The 19,673-nt window shown below is 37.9% G+C and overlaps 1 protein-coding gene across 1 annotated transcript; it reads right to left on the reverse strand.

The window, feature by feature from the left end:
- Nucleotides 1–17,300: 17,300 nt before the first annotated feature.
- On the reverse strand, nucleotides 17,301–18,894 carry LOC120189878 (E3 ubiquitin ligase BIG BROTHER-related-like). Its single transcript, XM_039193024.1, has one exon. The coding sequence runs from the start codon at nucleotides 18,833–18,835 to the stop codon at nucleotides 17,435–17,437; it is 1,401 nt and encodes a 466-aa protein (XP_039048955.1). The 5' UTR covers nucleotides 18,836–18,894; the 3' UTR covers nucleotides 17,301–17,434.
- Nucleotides 18,895–19,673: the final 779 nt, after the last annotated feature.

A 19,673-nucleotide genomic window follows, 5' to 3' on the forward strand; every position in this document is an offset into this window, starting at 1 on the left:
TTTGCCAAATAAGCATAGGAAAAAATAAATCCCAAGAGAGAGACAGGGCGTGAATTTTATCATGACAAGTTAAGTTGCATCGCAACCACTCGGAGATGGAGCAATCAAAGAAATTATGCAAGAAAGGGGGAGGGAGATTTTTTCCCAGATTGCCTTCACTGCATGGCAATCACGAAGCACATGCGTGGAAGTTTCCACGTGCAAGCCACAAAGCGAACATGAAGGGTTTTGCGTAACCCCCCGACGATGACGTTCATGATTAGTCATGAATCGATTCTTAACCACTAGCCATAAGAACACCCAAATACGTTGAGGAATTGGGAGAGTCCAAATTACCTTCCAAAACAGGTCGGTGGCACCCCAACTAACACAAACCTCCTAAGATGTGAGGAAGGATTTCAAACTGGAAAAACAAATATAATTTGTTTATATCCCAATTTTCGTTTGCAACGACAACTTCATGAAAACCCAACGCGAGGTCACGATTATAGTTGGGAAGAAGATAGCCAAGAAGAGGTCCAAGAGAAGGGACCCATGTGTCGTCCAGCATGCAAATGCAATTACCATTCCCTGGGATCCAAATTAAGTGCTCTCTAAAATAATCCTAAGTATTAGATAATGCTTTCCAAAGTTGAGAGCAAGCATGCTTTTCAATGGACTGTGGGCAGAGAATATTCATTCGATATTTTTGGCAAAGAGCTTGCACCCAAAAAGAAGTTTGAAAAGAGATAAGTGCATAGCTAATTTTCCACAGAAAAGTCGTATTATGATCACAAGAGAGATGAACTCCCAAACCACATCTATTCAGAGGTTGATAGATTTCCTCCCAATTAACAAGAGATATTTTCCTGGGAAGAGGAAGACCCCCAAATATATTGCCGAACAATTTTATCTATCTCATTACAAACACCCAGAGGCAACTTAGATGTTTGCATGAAATAGATAGAGGTGTTGGATCATAAACTTGATCCATTATGAGAGCCTAAACCCAAACCCAAACTAAATTGATGTCATTACTTACATCATTTAATTAAAGATGTCATTGCTTACATCATTTAAGTAATGATGTCATTGCTTACATCAATTTAGTTAGGTGAGAGTTAGATATTTGTTGAATTTGTAATGGTTTAAATTAGTTTATTTGTGTGGTGTAGGATTATTCTTGAGTAGTATAAATACCCCTCCCCATTTTAGTTTTAAGCATCAAGAAAAATTAAGAGCTTCTAAGTGAGTGAAGAAGCAAAGTCCTATAAGAGTAAGTTGTAGTTCTTGTTTTTGAGTGAGAGTGCTCTTGTAATATTTGTTTGAGTTTCAATAAAAGTTGTTTGTGTGAGTGTTTTATTTCCAACAAAGTGGTATCAGAGAGAGTTGGAAAGATCGAAGGTCTCGACGAGAGGAATCTGATGCCGCCAGAATTTTCTCAATCTGAGTTCTGACGCACCGCCACGCACCGCCGGAAGACTAATGCCAGAAAATCAAGTTGACTCATCGTGTTGAGCCGAGTCAGCCGAGTTGGAGCCCTTGACCGAGTTGTCCAAGTCCCTCCAAAGTTTTTTTTTCAACGTTTTGGATTCATCCTTGCAATCGGATTTTACAAAATCTCATTATATTGAGAGATATGGAAAATGGTATGGCACCATTCCAAGTTCCGACACTCAACAACAACAACTACGACAATTGGAGTATCAAAATGAAGGCACTTCTTGGATCAAAAGATGTGTGGGATATCATAGAGAAAGGCTATAACGAGCCTGCGGATGATGATGCTTTTGCTACTTTTACACCAGATCAAAAGACAACTTTGAAGGATTCAAGAAAGAGAGACAAGATGTCTCTCTACCTCATCTATCAAGCATTAGATGATGATGGTTTTGAAAAGATTTCAAGTGCAAGCTCTAGCAAGGAAGCGTGGGAGAAGCTTCAAACCTCTTACAAAGGATCCGAGCAAGTGAAGAAGGTTCGTCTCCAAACATTAAGAGGTGAATTCGAATCCTTACACATGAAAGCATCTGAGTCTATTTCAGATTATTTCTCAAGAGTAGTAGATGTTTCTAATCAATTAAAAAGAAATGGTGAAAAGTTAGACGATGTGAGGATAATAGAGAAGATACTCCGTTCGTTGGATCTCAAATTTGAGCACATCGTCGTGACGATTGAAGAAACTAAATACTTGGAAGAAATGACGATCGAGCAACTCCAAGGATCATTGCAAGCATACGAAGAGAAGCATAAGAAGAAGCCTGAGTTTACTGAGCAACTCCTCAACCTGCAACACAAAGATATGCATGAAAGCCAACGCAATGATAGAAACCAACGTGGCCAAGGCAGAGGTAGAGGCCATGGACGAGGTGAAAGTCGAGGTCGTGGACGAGGCTGGAATTACAACAACAACAATTCCAACAACAACTATGAGAAAGGAGAAAGCTCAACACGAGGCTGTGGAAGAATCAATCCGAACTCAAGGCATGACAAATCTCAAGTTAGATGTTATAATTGTAAAAAATTTGGGCATTATGCTTCAGAATGTAGAGCTCCCAACAACAAAATTGAGGAGAAGGCCAATTACATGGAGGAAAAGACATATGGCAAAGAAACTCTTATTCTAGCACGAAAGGAAACTGATGGTGGCCAAGCAAATTCCTGGTATCTTGACAGTGGTGCAAGCAATCACATGTGTGGAAGGAAAGACATGTTCGTGGAGCTAGACGAGTCAGTAAGAGGAAATGTTTCTTTTGGAGATGATTCCACAATAGCAGTGAAAGGGAGAGGTAACATTCTTATCCGTTTGAAATATGAGAGGCATCAATTTATTTCAAATGTCTACTATGTGCCCAATATGAAAAGTAACATCTTAAGTTTAGGGCAGCTGGTAGAGAAAGGTTATGATATTCATATGAATAATTATAACCTTTCTATAAAAGATGATAAGAATAACTTCATTGCTAAAGTACCGATGTCAAAGAATAGAATGTTCTTGATCAACATATAAAATGATGTTGCAAAGTGCCTGAAAGCTTGCTATAAAGATGCATCATGGCTTTGGCATCTTCGATTTGGGCATCTCAATTTTGGAGGTCTAGAGCTGCTATCTAAGAAGGAGATGGTGAAGGGACTACCTCGCATCAACCATCCTGATCAGCTTTGTGAAGGGTGTCTAGCTGGGAAACAATTCAGGAAAAGCTTTCCAAAGGAGTCAGAGACAAGAGCCAAGAAGCCACTCGAGCTCATCCATACCGATGTGTGTGGACCGATCAAGCCGAGCTCTCTCGGTAACAATAACTATTTTCTTCTCTTCATTGATGATTTTTCAAGAAAAACCTGGGTATATTTCTTGAAACAGAAGTCAGAAGTTTTCGAAGTCTTCAAGAAGTTCAAAGCAGCAATGGAAAGAGAAAGTGGTAGAAAGATCAAAGCCATGAGATCCGATCGAGGTGGAGAATTTACTTCCAGGGAGTTTCAAGAGTTCTGTGAAGCAAATGGAATTCATCGACCAATGACAGTTCCTAGATCCCCCCAGCAAAATGGTGTGGCAGAAAGAAAGAACAGAACAATCCTCGACATGGCACGAAGCATGCTCAAAAGCAAGAAACTACCCAAGGAATTTTGGGCGGAGGCAGTAGCGTGTGCAGTCTACTTTACAAACCGATCTCCAACAAGAAGTGTATGGGGAAAGACACCGCAAGAAGCATGGAGTGGAAGAAAGCCTGACATATCCCACTTGAGAACCTTTGGAAGCATAGCCCATGTTCACGTACCAGACGAGAGAAGAACGAAGCTTGATGATAAAAGCGAGAGTTTTATCTTCATCGGCTATGATGCAAATTCGAAGGGCTACAAGTTGTACAATCCAAACAATAAGAAGTTTATGATTAGTTGAGATGTGGTCTTTAACGAAGAAGGAGAATGGGATTTTAACTCTCATACAGATGACTTCAATTTCTTTCCTCAGTTTGAAGAAGATGAGCAGACAATGAGGGAACAACTAGATGAATCTCAACAAGAGCTTGCAACTCCACCCACTTCACCAACATCAACCACTCAAGGAGACTCATCACCTTCGTCATCGTCAAGTGGGAGTCAAAGTGAAAGAGTTGTACAACGCACAAGAAGCCTTAGATATCTCTATGAGGTGACTGAACGACAAGATAATCTTACATTATTTTGTCTGTTTGCCGATTGTGAACCAGTGAGCTTTCAAGAAGCGGTACAAGAAAAGAAATGGAGAGATGCGATGGACGAAGAAATCAAGGCCATCGAGAAGAATGACACATGGGAACTTACCTCACTTCCCAAGGGACATAAGGCGATACGTGTCAAATGGGTGTACAAAACAAAGCAAAATGCCAAAGGAGAGATTGAAAGGCACAAGGCGAGGCTAGTTGCTAAGGCTATAGTCAAAAGGCTGGAATTGACTATGATGAGGTATTTGCTCCTGTTGCTCGATTGGAGACTATCAGACTAATCATTTCTTTGGCAGCTCAAAACAAGTGGAAGATACAACAGATGGATGTAAAGTCCGCCTTCCTAAATGGAGTTCTTGAAGAGGAAGTTTACATTCAGCAACCATCAGGCTATGAAGTCAAAGGGCACAAAGACAAGGTGTTGAAGTTGAAGAATGCTCTTTACGGGCTAAAACAAACACCAAGGGCATGGAATAGCCGAATCGACAAGTACTTCCAAGAGAATGGCTTCAACAAATGTCCCTACGAGCATGCTCTATATATCAAGATCAAAGATGAAGATATTTTGATCGTATGTCTCTATGTGGACGATTTGATCTTCACTGGAAGCAACCCAAGCATGTTTAATGAATTCAAGGATGTGATGATGAAAGAATTCGAGATGACAGACATGGGGCTCATGGCGTACTACCTTGGCATTGAAGTTAAGCAACAAAATGATGGAATTTTCATTTCACAGGAAAACTATGCAAAAGAGATACTGAAGAAGTTCAAGATGGAGAACTGTAAGCCAATAAGCACACCGGCAGAATACGGGATCAAGATGACCAAACATGAAGAAGGTGAAAGTGTAGATCCAACATTCTTCAAAAGTTTGGTAGGAAGTCTACGCTATCTAACTTGCACGAGACCCGATATTCTTCACGCAGTTGGATTGGTTAGTCGCAATATGGAATCTCCAACAACCATCCATTTTAAAGCCACAAAGAGAATTCTTTGCTATCTGAAAGGTACAATTGACTTTGGCTTGTTCTATTCAGTTTCTAACAATTACAAGCTTGTTAGATATAGCGACAGTGATTGGGGTGGAGACATAGATAATCGAAGGAGCACTACTGGATTCGTATTTTTCATGGGAGATATTGCGTTCACATGGATGTCAAAGAAACAACCGATTGTCACATTGTCCACTTGTGAAGCGGAATATGTTGCTACTACCTCATGCGTTTGTCATGCAATTTGGCTTAGAAATCTATTGAAGGAGATAGGTTTGATACAAGAAGAGCCTACCAAGGTTTGTGTCGACAACAAGTCAGCCATTGCCTTAGCGAAGAATCCAGTATTCCATGATTAAAGCAAGCACATTGATATTCGCTACCACTATATAAGGGAGTGTGTTGCAAGAAAAGATGTGGAAGTTGAATACGTGAAGTCACAAGATCAAGTTGCTGATATTTTTACCAAGCCACTGACCAGCGAAGACTTCTTAAGATTAAGGAACCTACTAGGGGTCACGAGATCAAGTTTAAGGGGGGGTGTTGGATCATAAACTTGATCCATTATGGGAGCCTAAACCCAAACCCAAACTAAATTGATTTCATTACTTACATCATTTAATTAAAGATGTCATTGCTTACATCATTTAAGTAATGATGTCATTGCTTACATCAATTTAGTTAGGTGAGAGTTAGATATTTGTTGAATTTGTAATGGTTTAAATTAGTTTATTTGTGTGGTGTAGGATTATTCTTGAGTAGTATAAATACCCCTCCCCATTTTAGTTTTAAGCATCAAGAAAAATTAAGAGCTTCTAAGTGAGTGAAGAAGCAAAGTCCTATAAGAGTAAGTTGTAGTTCTTGTTTTTGAGTGAGAGTGCTCTTGTAATATTTGTTTGAGTTTCAATAAAAGTTGTTTGTGTGAGTGTTTTATTTCCAACAAGAGGTAGCTGCTAACACAAATTTGGCAAGGGTTATCCTACCAACCAAAGATAAAATACGAGCAAACCAGCCATTGAGCCTTGCCCGTATTTTATGTAATATGAAATCATAATTCAGAGCATCGAACACATCTATGGATCACTGGCACACCCAGATATTTTTTTAGAGTTTCAACCTACTGATAACCCAAAAGAGAGCATATAGATTGTTACAATGAGCTATCCATATTCGGTGAAAAATATATGTGTGTTTTTCGAGCATTAACTTTGTGTCCAGAAGCATAACCAAACTTAGAAATAGTCGAAGCAATGAGCTGAGCTTGAGCTTGAGCTAGGTTCACTTTTCCATAAATGGTGAGATCATCAACAAAGAATAGATGCGAAAAAGGTAAACCATAACAAGCCAAAAAGAAAGGCGACCAAAAGCCAGAAGAAATGAGATGGTTGATATGTTGACCAAGACGTTTCATAATAAGCACAAAGAGATAGTGGGAGGGATGGTCACCTTGACTAACTCCTCTTTCAGGACGAAAATGAGACGTAACTAAACCATTTCATTGGATCTGCATGATGGAAGAGGTCACATATTTCATGATGATCTGAATAAGAGTGGTAGGGAAACCAACATCCTGAAGAGTGTCATGAATGAAATCCCATTTGACTCGTTCAAAAGTCTTTTCAAGATCAACTTTAATCACCATCCACCCTTGCTTGGTCTTTTTGTTACGCATAGAGTGAATAATTTCCTGATTAAGGATAATATTCTCAGTAATTGATCTAACAACAATAAAACTGGTCTACGTTGGATGAATGAGACAAGGAATGATAGGCTTGAGTCTTCGAACAATGATTTTTGTTAGGAGCTTATACATCTTAGAGAAAAGATTAGTCGGTCGAAAATCAGTCATAGTTTGCAGAACCTTTACCTTTGGAATGAGAACAAGATTAGTGCAACAAATAGAAGTTTCAATTGGACTTCCACTGAAGACAGATTTAACCATACGACAAACGTCTACACCAACTATAAGCCATTGCTTCTATAAAAACTTTGCATGCAGACTATCAGGACCGGGAGCTTTAAGGGGAGCCATATAAAAAATAGCTACTCGAATTTTCTCATCACCCGGAATAGTGGCTAAAGCTTGACACTCGGCCGTAGGGATAGTAGGGAAACAACCAGAGAGAGGGAAGGGATTATAGTTATCAGCAGGATCATCAAGAGATTCTTGAAAAATTGGACAGCTTCAGATTGAAGAGTATAATCATCATTACACTATTCATTGCTTGCAAGTTTGAACAAATAGATAAAGCTTTTAACTCTGCGCTGCTGTGCTTTCTGATGGAAATACTTAGTATTTTTGTTCCCATTAACAATCCAATCAGATCGGGATTTTTTCTTCCAGAGAAGCTCTTCTTGATCAAGAAGGGATTCTAACTCAACTTGAAGCTCAAATTCAAGTTTACGAATGTCATTTGAAGAGCGTCGCTTAAGGGCCTTTTGAACACCTCGCAAGCGAGCCCTGGCAATGTGCTTCTTAGTGCCAACATAGCCAAAAATAGTTTTATTCTAGGTATTGGAAGCTGAAGAAAAACTAGAGATAGTTTCTGAGAGACTAGGCAGAGAATTCCAATTATTAACAACCATCATATCAAAATCAGCATGAGAGAGCCAACAAGTAAAATACCTGAAAGGACGAACATTATTGCGGGAAGGAGTTCGATCGGAGCAAAAGAGGTGAGGCTGATGGTCTGATCGAATCCATAAAAGACGGTGGACAACTTCTTCAGGACACTATTAATTCCAATAAAAATTGCACAAAACCCGATCAAAACGAGCATAGGCATGACCACGATTCCAAGTAAACTACGGGCCTTGATAGCCTAAGTCACGAAGGCCAGAAGCAAAAATGAAATGCTGGAAAGCTTTACTAGGCCTAAAAGAGAGAGCACAACCTTTACGATCAACTGTGTAAAGAGTGGCATTAAAATCGCCTAGTAAGAACCAAGGGTAATGAACAATGGCAGTAATAGAGCTAAGGTAGTTCCAGATAGCTTTTCTTTTCACGACATTTGGGCTAGCATAAACAAGTGTAGCCAACGAAAGAGCACCATAACGTTTATATCTAAGACGAAAGTGAATAAACTAAAAATGGTTAACCAAAATATCAATAGTCACCATATTATACCAACAAAGCCAGATTCCTCCAGAGAAACCTGAAGCTTCAATACGGTGGGAGTTCGGGAAGCCAAGAGTATGAATAATAGAGTCTGCTCTGTGGCCACTAATCCGTGGTTCAACAAAACCAATAACATCAGGAGAATTATCACAAATGAATTACTTGGTAATAAAAATAAATTTAGGGTCACAACCCTGAACATTATACATAAGAAACTTAATCATTAAAAAATTGAAGCATGATAGGAGGCACCGGCACAATCAGTCAACCATCGGGGATCCTTGGTTCTTCACAAAACTATCAATAGTTGGTCGTTCAAATGAGCGCTGGAAGACCACAGTCGTGGGAGGCTTTGAAGAGGCTGTATGGTTCATCAAATTTCCTTGCACCAAGACATCATATGGGGGATTAGGATGGAGGGATGGTTGTTCAAGGACGATCAAATTTGATGCAGTGCCCACAATGTTTGGATCGATATTTTTGGGCATTACTAAAGCTGAGTGGGAGGCAGGATTTAAGAAATGCCCAACTGTATCGGGTAGGCTATCACGATGAGTCTGGTTTATGATGAGCGGACGACGAGCGACGATCATTGGTGTTTTCGATGAAGTTGACGAATTGTGAATTGAGAGATGTTTTCGAACTGAGATGGACCCTCTCTCTTTGGGAACACCAGTTTCGATGACATTCTTCCTTTTAGCATGAGTATTAACAGACTTGTATTTTGCATGATTCACATGACGTGCATGGGATTTTGTTTCTCTTGAGAGGATATCAGCAGGTTGTGAGGTATGATCTGTTGGTCAAAGAAAAGGGCTAGCAGCCGACGGCTGCTTAAAAATTCAAAAGTGGGTTGCCTAATTTTATTGAAATTGACAAAGGGATAATTATCAAATTTAGTCATTGAACTTTAGAGTATTTACAAGATTAGTCTCTAAGCTTCAACTATAAATACCCTTACCCATTTAGCTTTAAAATCATCTCAAATATTTTTTTTCTCCCAATACTAGAGAGCTTTCTTATGAGTAGTGAGTGTTTTGTAAACACATGTAAATTTTTTCTCTTTAGTAAAAGATCTACAACAGTCTGGAGACGTAGGCATAATAGGCCGAACTTCGTTATCAATTTTGAGTATTATTTTTTCGCTTTCATTTCACATTCTCACTAATCTGGTTATAGGGAAATTTTCTTTTTATTTCCCAACAACTGGCATAAGAGTTTTTGGTTGTGAGTTTTGTCAATTTTTTACGAGGTTACTATTTATTACTATTCATGTTAATAGTTAATTTTATTAATGGTAAAATTTTTTTCGGCGATACGAATTTTTCGACGGAGGTATTTTAATATACGGTGGTTCGCAAGAATTGTCAGAAACGATCCAAATGAAGCCAGATTCGAGTGGGAGCGATGGCTGCAGACGAAGGGAATGTGAAAATTGAGAAGTTCGATGGTGCGAACTTTGGCTTTTGGAAGATGCAGATTGAAGATTTTCTGTACCAGAAAAATCTATATCAACAATTCTCAAGAAAGCAACCAGAGGGCATGAAGAATGAAGACTGGGCTCTTCTCGACAGACAAGCCCTCGGAGTTATCCGACTGACGTTATCCTGCAATGTTACTTTTAACATAGCAAATGAAAAGACCACAGCGGGTCTTATGGCGACTCTCTCCAGTATGTATGAGAAGTCATCGACCTCAAACAAAGTTCACTTGATGAGGTGATTATTTAATTTATGGATGGAGAAAGGGGCATCAGTGCCTCAACACCTAAATGAACTCAACACGATCACAACTCAATTGAGTTCCGTGGAAATTGAATTTGATGATGAAGTTCGAGCTTTAATTCTCTTATCATCTCTACCAGACAGTTGAAATGCTACTGTTATAGCAGCCAACAACTTGTCGGGAAACAATAAATTGAAATTCGACGATGTTCGGGATCTAGTATTGAGTGAAGAAATTCGACGGAGAGAATCTGGTGAAGCATCAAGCTCCTCAACCTTGCACACGGAGTCTAGAGGGAGAACTTCATAAAGAAATTTAAATCGTGACAGATCTAAATCCAGAAGGGGAAAATCAAAAACGGGAAAGAAAGATTTTACCTGTTATAATTATGACAAGAATAATCACTTTAAAAGAGATTGTCGAGCACTGAAGAAAGAAACCGGCACACAGGAATCTGCCAATATGATATAGGAGACAGGTGATGCCATGATTCTAAGCGTCAACAGTCCGATTGAATCATGGATTTTGGATTCAAGGGCATCTTTCCACTCCACCCCATGCCAAGAAATCATGGAGAACTATATCAGTGGTGATTTTGGGAAGGTTCATCTAGCTGATGATGAAACTTTGAAGATAGTCGGAAAAGGAGACATCCGATTAAAATTACCAAACCAGACCACCTGGAAGCTTAAAGGAGTGAGACATATTCCTGGCTTCAAAAGAAATTTGATTTCTGTAGGACAACTTGATGGAGAAGGATATTGATGGAGAATGATATAGTACAACCTTTTCAGATTGTGAATGAAAGATCACCAAAGGAGCACTCGTCATTGCTCGTGGTAAGAAGACTGATACTCTCTATATAACCTCAAACTTAGAGAATATCATTTCAGTAGCAGATGCTGATGGAAAATCAAACCTATGGCACCAAAGGTTTGGCCATATGAGCGAGAAAATGATGAAGACACTTTTGTCAAAAGGGAAGCTGCCGGATCTAAAGAATGTAGATGTCGGACTATATGAGGATTACATCTTTGGCAAACAAAATAAAGTCAGCTTTACAAAGATTGGCAAGACACCCAAGGCATAAAAGTTAGAGTTGGTTCATACTGATTTATGAAGACCATCTCCAGTTTTATCTCTTGCAGGCTCACTATATTATGTCACCTTCATCGATGATTCTACAAGAAAGGTGTGAGTTTATTTTCTGAAGAAGAAATCATAAGTCTTTGATACCTTCAGAAAATGAAAGGCCATGGTGGAAAATGAGACTGGTTTGAAAGTCAAGCAGTTGAGATTTGATAATGGATGAGAGTACAGAAATAGTAGATTCAGAGATTTTTGCGCAAACAATGGGATCAAAATGGAGACAACAGTTCCTATGACACCACAGCAGAATGGCGTAGCAGAACGCATGAACAAAACTCTGAATGAACGTGCCAGAAGCATGAGGATACATGTCGGATTGCCCAAATTGCTATGGGTTGAAGCTATCAACACTACAACCTACCTAATCAACCATGGGCCCTTAGTTCCTTTGGATGGTTGAATACCAAATAATTTTGGAGCAAGAAATAAATAAACCTTTCACACTTAAGAGTGTTTGGTTATATTTCTTATGTACACATAAACTCTACTGAAAGAAGTAAACTTGATGCCAAGTCCAACAAATGTGTCTTTGTTGGTTATGGTGGTGATGAGTTCAGTTACCGGTTTTGGGACTACGAAAATCGGAAGATCATCAGAAGCATAGATGCCATTTTCAATGAGAATGTGATGTACAAAGACATGTCAACAATAGAATCTAGTAGCTCTAACACCGAAGCTGAAATAAAGGAATTTGCTAAGTTTAAGGAGATTTCTAGAAATGATGTTCATATCAGTCCTGAAGAAGTTCAAGAAGAACTAGACACACCATAATTGAGATGCTTCTCAAGAATTCCTAAACCAACCCAACGTTATTCGCCTTATTTGCACTACTTGCTGCTGAATGACAATGGTGAAACAGAGTGCTATGATGATGCAATGCAGGTGGAGGATTCAGTCAAGTGGGAGTCTTCCATGAAAGATGAGATGGACTCACTTATGTCAAATCATACGTGAGAATCAGCTGAATTATCACCAGGCAAGAAAGCGCTCCATAACAAGTGGATTTACAGGATCAAATAAGAGCACGATGGGAGAAAACGCTACAAAGCAAGATTGGTTGTCAAAGGTTTTCAGCAAAAAGAAGGTATTGACTACAATGAAATTTTCTCTCCAATTGTGAAGTTGTCTATAATCAGACTGGTGTTGAAAATTGTAGCTGCAGAGAATCTACATCTTGAGCAGTTAGATGTAAAGACAACTTTCCTTCATGGTGATTTAGAGGAAGAAATCTATATGAGGCAGGCAGAAGGCTTCATAGAGGAAGACAAGAAAACTTGGTATGCAGGTTGAAGAAGAGCTTGAATGGTTTAAAACAAGCTCATAGACAGTGGTACAAGAAGTTCGATAGTTTCATGAGTAGCAGTGGTTTTACCATATGCCAAGCAGATCATTGTTGCTACATCAAAAAGTTCGACAATAGCTTCATTATTTTATTGTTGTACGTTGATGACATACTCGATGCACGCTCAGACATGCATGAGATTATAAACTTGAAGCAAAAATTGTCGAAGCAGTTTTCAATGAAAGATCTGGGTGCTGCAAAGCAGATTATTGGGATGAGGATTAAGAGAGACACAAAGTCGGGGACTTTGATGTTATCACATGATGAGTACATCAACAAAGTACTCTCCATATTCAACATACAAGATGCTAAACCAGAAAGTAAACCTTTAGGTGTTCATTTTAGACTCTCCAAAGAACAATCACCAAAGACGGAGGAAGAACGTGCACACATGGTGAAGGTGTCGATGCCTCAGTAATTGGAAGTCTGATGTATGCCATGGTTTGTACTAGACCAGATATTGCTCATGCAGTGGGAACTGTTAGCAGGTACATGAATAATCCGGGCAAGGTACACTAGGAAGTAGTCAAATGGATCCTTAGATATCTGCGAGGTACCACAAACAAAGCACTTTGTTTCAAAGGTGAAAATACGATACTGACAGGCTATGTAGATGCTGACTTAGCCGGAAATGTTGACATCAGAAGGAGCACTACATGGTATGTCTATACTCTAGGAGGTACTGCAGTGAGTTGGGTTTTTCAACTACAGAAGATAGTTGCTCTCTCCACAACTGAAGCAGAATATGTCGCTGTTACGGAAGCCAACAAGGAGATGGTTTGGCTCCAAAGTTTCTTGGAAGAGTTAGGCAAGAAACAAGAAAACAATGTCTTGTATTGCGATAGTCAAAGTGCTATCCATCTAGCGAAGAATTCATCTTTTCATTCCAGGACAAAGCACATACAATTACGATATCATTATATCCGATCTCTTCTGAAAGATGGGATTTTGAAACTTGAAAAGATTAGTGGAGCTCAAAATCCGGCAAACATGTTGACAAAGACGGTGACTACGGACAAACTGAAGTTGTGTTCAGCTTCAGTTGGCATGCTAGAATAATAAGACTAGAAATGTTGTTGCATTGATCGAGGTGTGAAGACAAATTAAAATCAGTCTTCAAGTGGGGGATTGTTGGTCAAAAAAGGGCTAGCAGTCGGCGGCTGCTTAAAAATTCAAAGGTGGGCTGCCTAATTTTGTTGAAATTGGCAAATGGATAATTACCAAATTGAGTCATTAAACTTTAGGGTATTTACAAGATTAGTCCCTAAGCTTCAACTATAAATACCCTTATCTATTTAGCTTCAAAATCATCTCAAATCATTTCTTTCTCCCAATACTAGAGAGCTTTCTTGTGAGTAGTGAGTGTTTTGTAAACATCTGTAAATTTTCTCTCTTTAGTAAAAGATCTACAGTAGTCTAGAGACGTAGGCATAATTGGCCGAACTCCATTATCAATTTCGGGTATTATTTTTCCGCTTTTATTTTGTATTTTCACTAATCTGATTATAGGGAAATTTTCGTTTTATTTCCCAACATGATCATCATCCGAGGCTTCGAGTATGGGATTAAAATGAGAATCGGAGCTAAAATTTTCTTGAGCATTTTGTCTAGAGCCAGTCATTTTTACGGTGCCTTTGCACTGTTTCCTTGTAACCATCATCCAAGGGCCAAAAGATGAATTTTCCGGCCTAGAAGTTGGTTGATCAGTATCCACAGGTGGGGCTGCTTGCGGTTGGGGAGAAATAAGAGGACAAATCTTTAGTGTGACCATATTTACCGCATTCAAAGCAGATAGTAGGGAAAGCTTCATATTGGAGTCAACCATTGACTAGAATTCTTGAGACTATAGGTTTTCCAATATCCAACCGAACGACAATCCGAGCAAAACGGCATCGCCTTCCATTTTCAGTCTGAAAATCGATCTTAATTACTAAACCAATACATTCGCCAATTTCTGTGAGCAAACTACGTTTGTAGAGTACCGGCAAACCAGGGAGGCAAATCCAAGCAGTAATTTTCGTCAGATGTTGTTGAGAGGTTGAGAAATCCACCGTCCAAGGATCCACAACCAGATAGTGTCCAAAAATCATCCATGGTCCTCCCGAGATTACCTTCAAAAAATCATATTGTGTGCGAAAAGTAATAAGCAAGAAATCGTTTTCAATGTCCATGACTCGAACTGGTTGGGATGGCTTCCAGAGGTCATATATTTTGTTACGTGGAGTCGTATAGCCTATTTTCCTGCCCAGTAATTTAACCACTACTGTTTGGTGTAGACTCTTTACTACTAACTCTTGAACCTTATCAGAGAAGTCGATAGAGATAATACCATCAATAACATTCCGAGCAACATCTCCCTCAAGGATTTCAATTTCTTCATCGTCAATGATGGCTTCTTCAGGATTAGAAATAGTCGCTTGGTCACCCATAAGAGTTTCCTTGTAAGACGGGATCAGTGGAGCATGGGTTGTATCAGTCGTGATTTCATCCATGGCAGTGTCACTAGGATTAAAAAAAAATTCTTGGTGAGTTTCATTCCAAACATCGATGATCCGAGCATCTTCGGTGTCCATGGCGATCATAGCATCATCAGGCGGTTTATCACCAACTCGGCGTGGTTTCTTGACGCATCTGTCATCATCAGGCGGCGGGACAGCTGGTTGGCGAGGGTTGGAAGGATTTTTTAAGAAATTCGCAGCAAGCATTAGGGTTTTTCTCCTTTATTAGCTGTATAAATTGGTATAATTTATTTATAATTAATAGAAAAAGCATACAAATCAAGGCTTATGTGCATAATTTATCAAGCTTTAAATGATTATACGTTTTGGCAATCAAGTTTGTAACATCTAAAGTTTTTTTATTAGTACGAAGGATTATAAGTTAATATTTATTTATAATCTTTTAAAATTATTGGTAACGTATATAAAGATAAATTTATGATTTTATGTTATAGTATAAATTTATAAAATTTTAAGAGACATAGATTTATAAAATTTCAAGGGACAAAAAAGATATTTAACAAAAAATACAAATAAAATATAAAAAATTATAGGAATTTGAAATTCAGGATCGCGACTGCCCCACCCACTCATCCCTTTGGTCCATCTTTGAATACACATACATTCTAAAGACGTAACTGCTTAAACTAAAAAATAATAATAATAATAATAATAATGATCTTGTTTACTATTAAGGTCACTTGATAACTTCGTAACATCTAAAGTTAAAAAAAAAATCTATAGAAAAAAATTAACATTCTCATTTACTCCTAAAACCACTTGATAAATTCATAATATCTGAAGTTAAAAAATTATATGGACTAAAACCACTTGATAACTTCGTAACATCTAAAATTAAAAGACTATACGAAGGAGAGCTCTTGAAACATGCCAGCGTATCCTACTTGAGTTATCATCAGTTATTAAATTAATTAAAAGTTGAGACAATAAAAATGACATAATGACAAAACGATCACTTTGTCCATATTTTTTTTTCTGGAGTAATTTATATTCCAATGTTTTAATTTTTAAAACAGACTTTGTTGGATAGAAACAGTTTGTTAGATTTGACAAAAATACAACCTCTTGAACTTGTTTTGTTGAAACCCCTGATAATATATTTTTGCTATCTAATTATCCAAAATTTAGAGGTGTTACAAATATTTAATTTAATCAGAATGGATATCATTTCAGTCCAAATCAAGCTTTTCACATCACTTGGTTTGCTGCAACTCCAAGCTTTTCAGCAGATAATTTTTCACAGCACTTTTCCGATACACTTCCCAAATCGAAATACTACATGAAACTCGGCCTTTATGGTATTAAATCGAAGAGAATTTAAAGATGAACAAAATTAAATTTCATGTCTAAACCTTAATTCCAAAACAAAAAGCTTCAAACAATCCAGAAAGTCGGTTCAAATGATTCAGTAAATCTGGGATTCAATCTCAGCATCTGCTAGATCAAGACCTCCCTTGTACAAAAAAAAAAAAAAAAATCAAGATGGCATTCCCAATAAGACGTATTACTGCATTAATAAAGTGACATAGCAAGTAGATAGAGTGCTTTACTGAAACTAGAGGTGGTAATCAGGCATATTTCAATTTTTTCGGGTCCGGTTTTCAGGTTCAGGCTCATTTTGCCACCTTAACTGAATCCAAATTGGATACATGTTTCAAAAAAAGATTCACTTCAACTCTCCAACTGACACTTAACCTGCATACTTAGCTGACAGCAACCAAGAAAACAAAGAGACCAATCATGTTTAAGCACCTGGAATGAGCTCTATAATCCCAACCCCAATTGTCTTTTGCCAAATACTTCTTGACATCACACCACCCACAATTCCTTTCTCATTGAATTATCAAATACCCATTTCAATCATGTATGGCAGACTAACTAAGAACAAGACAAACAATTCTTCAGCTGATCTGCGATAATTACTGGGCATACTCCGGCAAACTTGAGTAAATTAACAAGATCCGTTTCCGATGCATAACATAGCTATCTAGATTACAACTTTTCCATTAAACTATGGTATTAGGAAATATATAGAGAATAGTAAGTAAAATAACAAGAAATAAAAATAAACCGCAACTTCCTAGATAATCATGTATTTGAGATACGATAATAAAAGATGAAGCAAAATAACATCTCTAGACATGCAAGAAAACAACAATCGCATATTTAGGATTGAAGCAAAATTATAATGGATTATTGTTCCAACCAAAAATATCCTCAAGGTATAGTTGTCAATGACCATTTTTTATACCACAAAAAGGATAAAAAATAACATATTAAATACATATAAATTTGTGAAGAATGGCATGATCCTAACAAAACATATTGACACTTACCAAAAACAATATCTACATTCTTATCAACATACTGCTAAACAAAGCTTAAAAATCAAACAAGACCATAGATTACCCAGAAAGTGCACGTCCAGCTCTTATGATCTTTCTCCTTTCGTAGTCAGCATCATCTGTTGGCAACTCATGACGACAAACAGGACAGGTATTCCTTATTCCCAGCCAGGGTATAATACAATCACCGTGATAGCGATGAGCACAAGGCAGTTGCTTCATCTTTTCACCAAGGTTAACCTCATCCTTACAAACCGCACAAAGCGCATTGTCATTAACCATATCCTCTTGAGTCACAACAACAGAAGGAAGATTCTCAACTATAGATTTTGAAGCTGGAGGCTTCCCCATATACGCATTCTCATTCTCAGCAAACTGTTCGAACAGCATTTCATATTCTGCAGCATCAATATAGTCATGATGATCAGCAATAAATGGCTCAGCATTCTCATCCCTTTCATGGGCCGTTTCCAAGTTGTTAGCATTCAACAGAACCTCCCACTCCAAAGTCTCCAACCCAGTTGCCCTCTCTAAACTAACCACATCTTCAGGTGCTATCATAGGGGAAACGGATAGTGAAACCGAATTCACATCATCATCATCATCAATAAACACACTTAAAACATCCCTCTCATCAATCCTACCATCCACTTCCTCCCACTCAAAATCTTCAACAGTCTCCCGACGATCCTCCAACTGCAGCGAATCCCAGAAAAGCGGAATACTAACACTCAGATCATCAGCAGCATCAATATCATAACAATCATTAACATGATCATCGTTTCCATAATCATCCCCGGAATTCAAATCAATTGTTAGCAACTGATTATCATTCTCGTCCTCATCATCCTCTGAATCGGACCTAAACCCAACAATCCGAATGCTATCCCCAAACATTTCAACGCCGCTAAAATTAGAAGCGACCTCGCTAGCACTCAACCCAGCAACCCTCCTTTCCACAAAGAAATGGCCGTCATCATATTCTCCACCACCAGTATCAATCTCAACATCACTCTCATTAGTATCCATCGAATCAAACCCTAACCCTAAATCCAATTCATGGTTTCCCTCAATAACACCAAAACCCGAATCGCTCAAATTATAATAAACCAAATCAACGGAATCATTATTACCATTGGTGCTATCACAATTGCAATCGCTGTTATTGGGAGTATTAACGGAACAAACCTGAGATTGTTCCACGCTTTGGTGGAAGAGATCGATGACGAAATTGACTTGGTTCTCGCGGCGATCGAAGAGAATGGGGCCGTTAATAATGAGGGAGTCAGGATTTGAAACGTCATCGTTGGGGTGAGAGAGATCGGAGAAATGAAAATCAGGAGACCAGTAACGAAGGTAATCCAGGGTCAGGGTTTGGTCACGGTGGTGATGGTGCTGGTGGTTGTCGTGAAAGATGTCATCCTCTGAGTCTTGAAGGTGAATGGAAGTAACCGACGCCATGAATTTTTTTCAAAGTGAAGGAACAGAAAGAACAAACAAGATTGAACTGATATTGAAAGTTTTGGGTTTCGTTGTAATGGCGAGAGAATAGAGGTAACGTTAATCTTGGGAAATTACTTTTATGTCCTATAATCTACGCTACTTACAAAAATTTAATGACACAAATTTATTGATAAAAAACATATTTTAGAAACGGGTAAAGTGCACAAATGATCTTCTGATTATAGAACATTGTTTTGTTGAGCCTCTCGACTATTAAAAGTTATAAAATGATCATCTGACTATATGATGTTATTTTATTATCTCTCTACTATTAAAAGTTACAAAATGGCCACCCAACTATTCATATGTTCCAAACTCGTACTTTTTCGGTAAAAATTAACAGCTATCTGAGTTGAACGTTAATATGTTGCCTAAGATATGACAATTATTTAAGATTTTGAGATCATATTTTTAACATAAACTGTCATTAATTTTTTAACTAAATAGGATGAGTTTGAAACATATGTATAATTGGGTAATAATTTTATAACTTTTAATAGTCGAGGGACTCAACAAAGCAATATTCTATAGTCAAAGAATCATTTTGTAACTTTTAGTAGTTTGGGGACTTAACAAAGTAATGTCATATAGGCAAAGGACTATTTGTGTACTTTACCCTTTAGAAATTACATAAAAATATTTTAAAAATAAAATTCATGGCTGAATTGTTCTTTTCCTTTTTTGCCATTTTTAAAATATATAATGGTTTTAAGTATTTTTTTAAATGGATGATTAATTATTTTTAAATGACATTGTAGTTTATATATATATATTAGAAAAGGTTTGATGTAAAAAT

This window comes from Hibiscus syriacus, unplaced genomic scaffold, assembly GCF_006381635.1.
Source record: "Hibiscus syriacus cultivar Baekdansim isolate YM2019G1 unplaced genomic scaffold, ASM638163v2 tig00116960_pilon, whole genome shotgun sequence".
NCBI lineage: Eukaryota > Viridiplantae > Streptophyta > Magnoliopsida > Malvales > Malvaceae > Hibiscus > Hibiscus syriacus.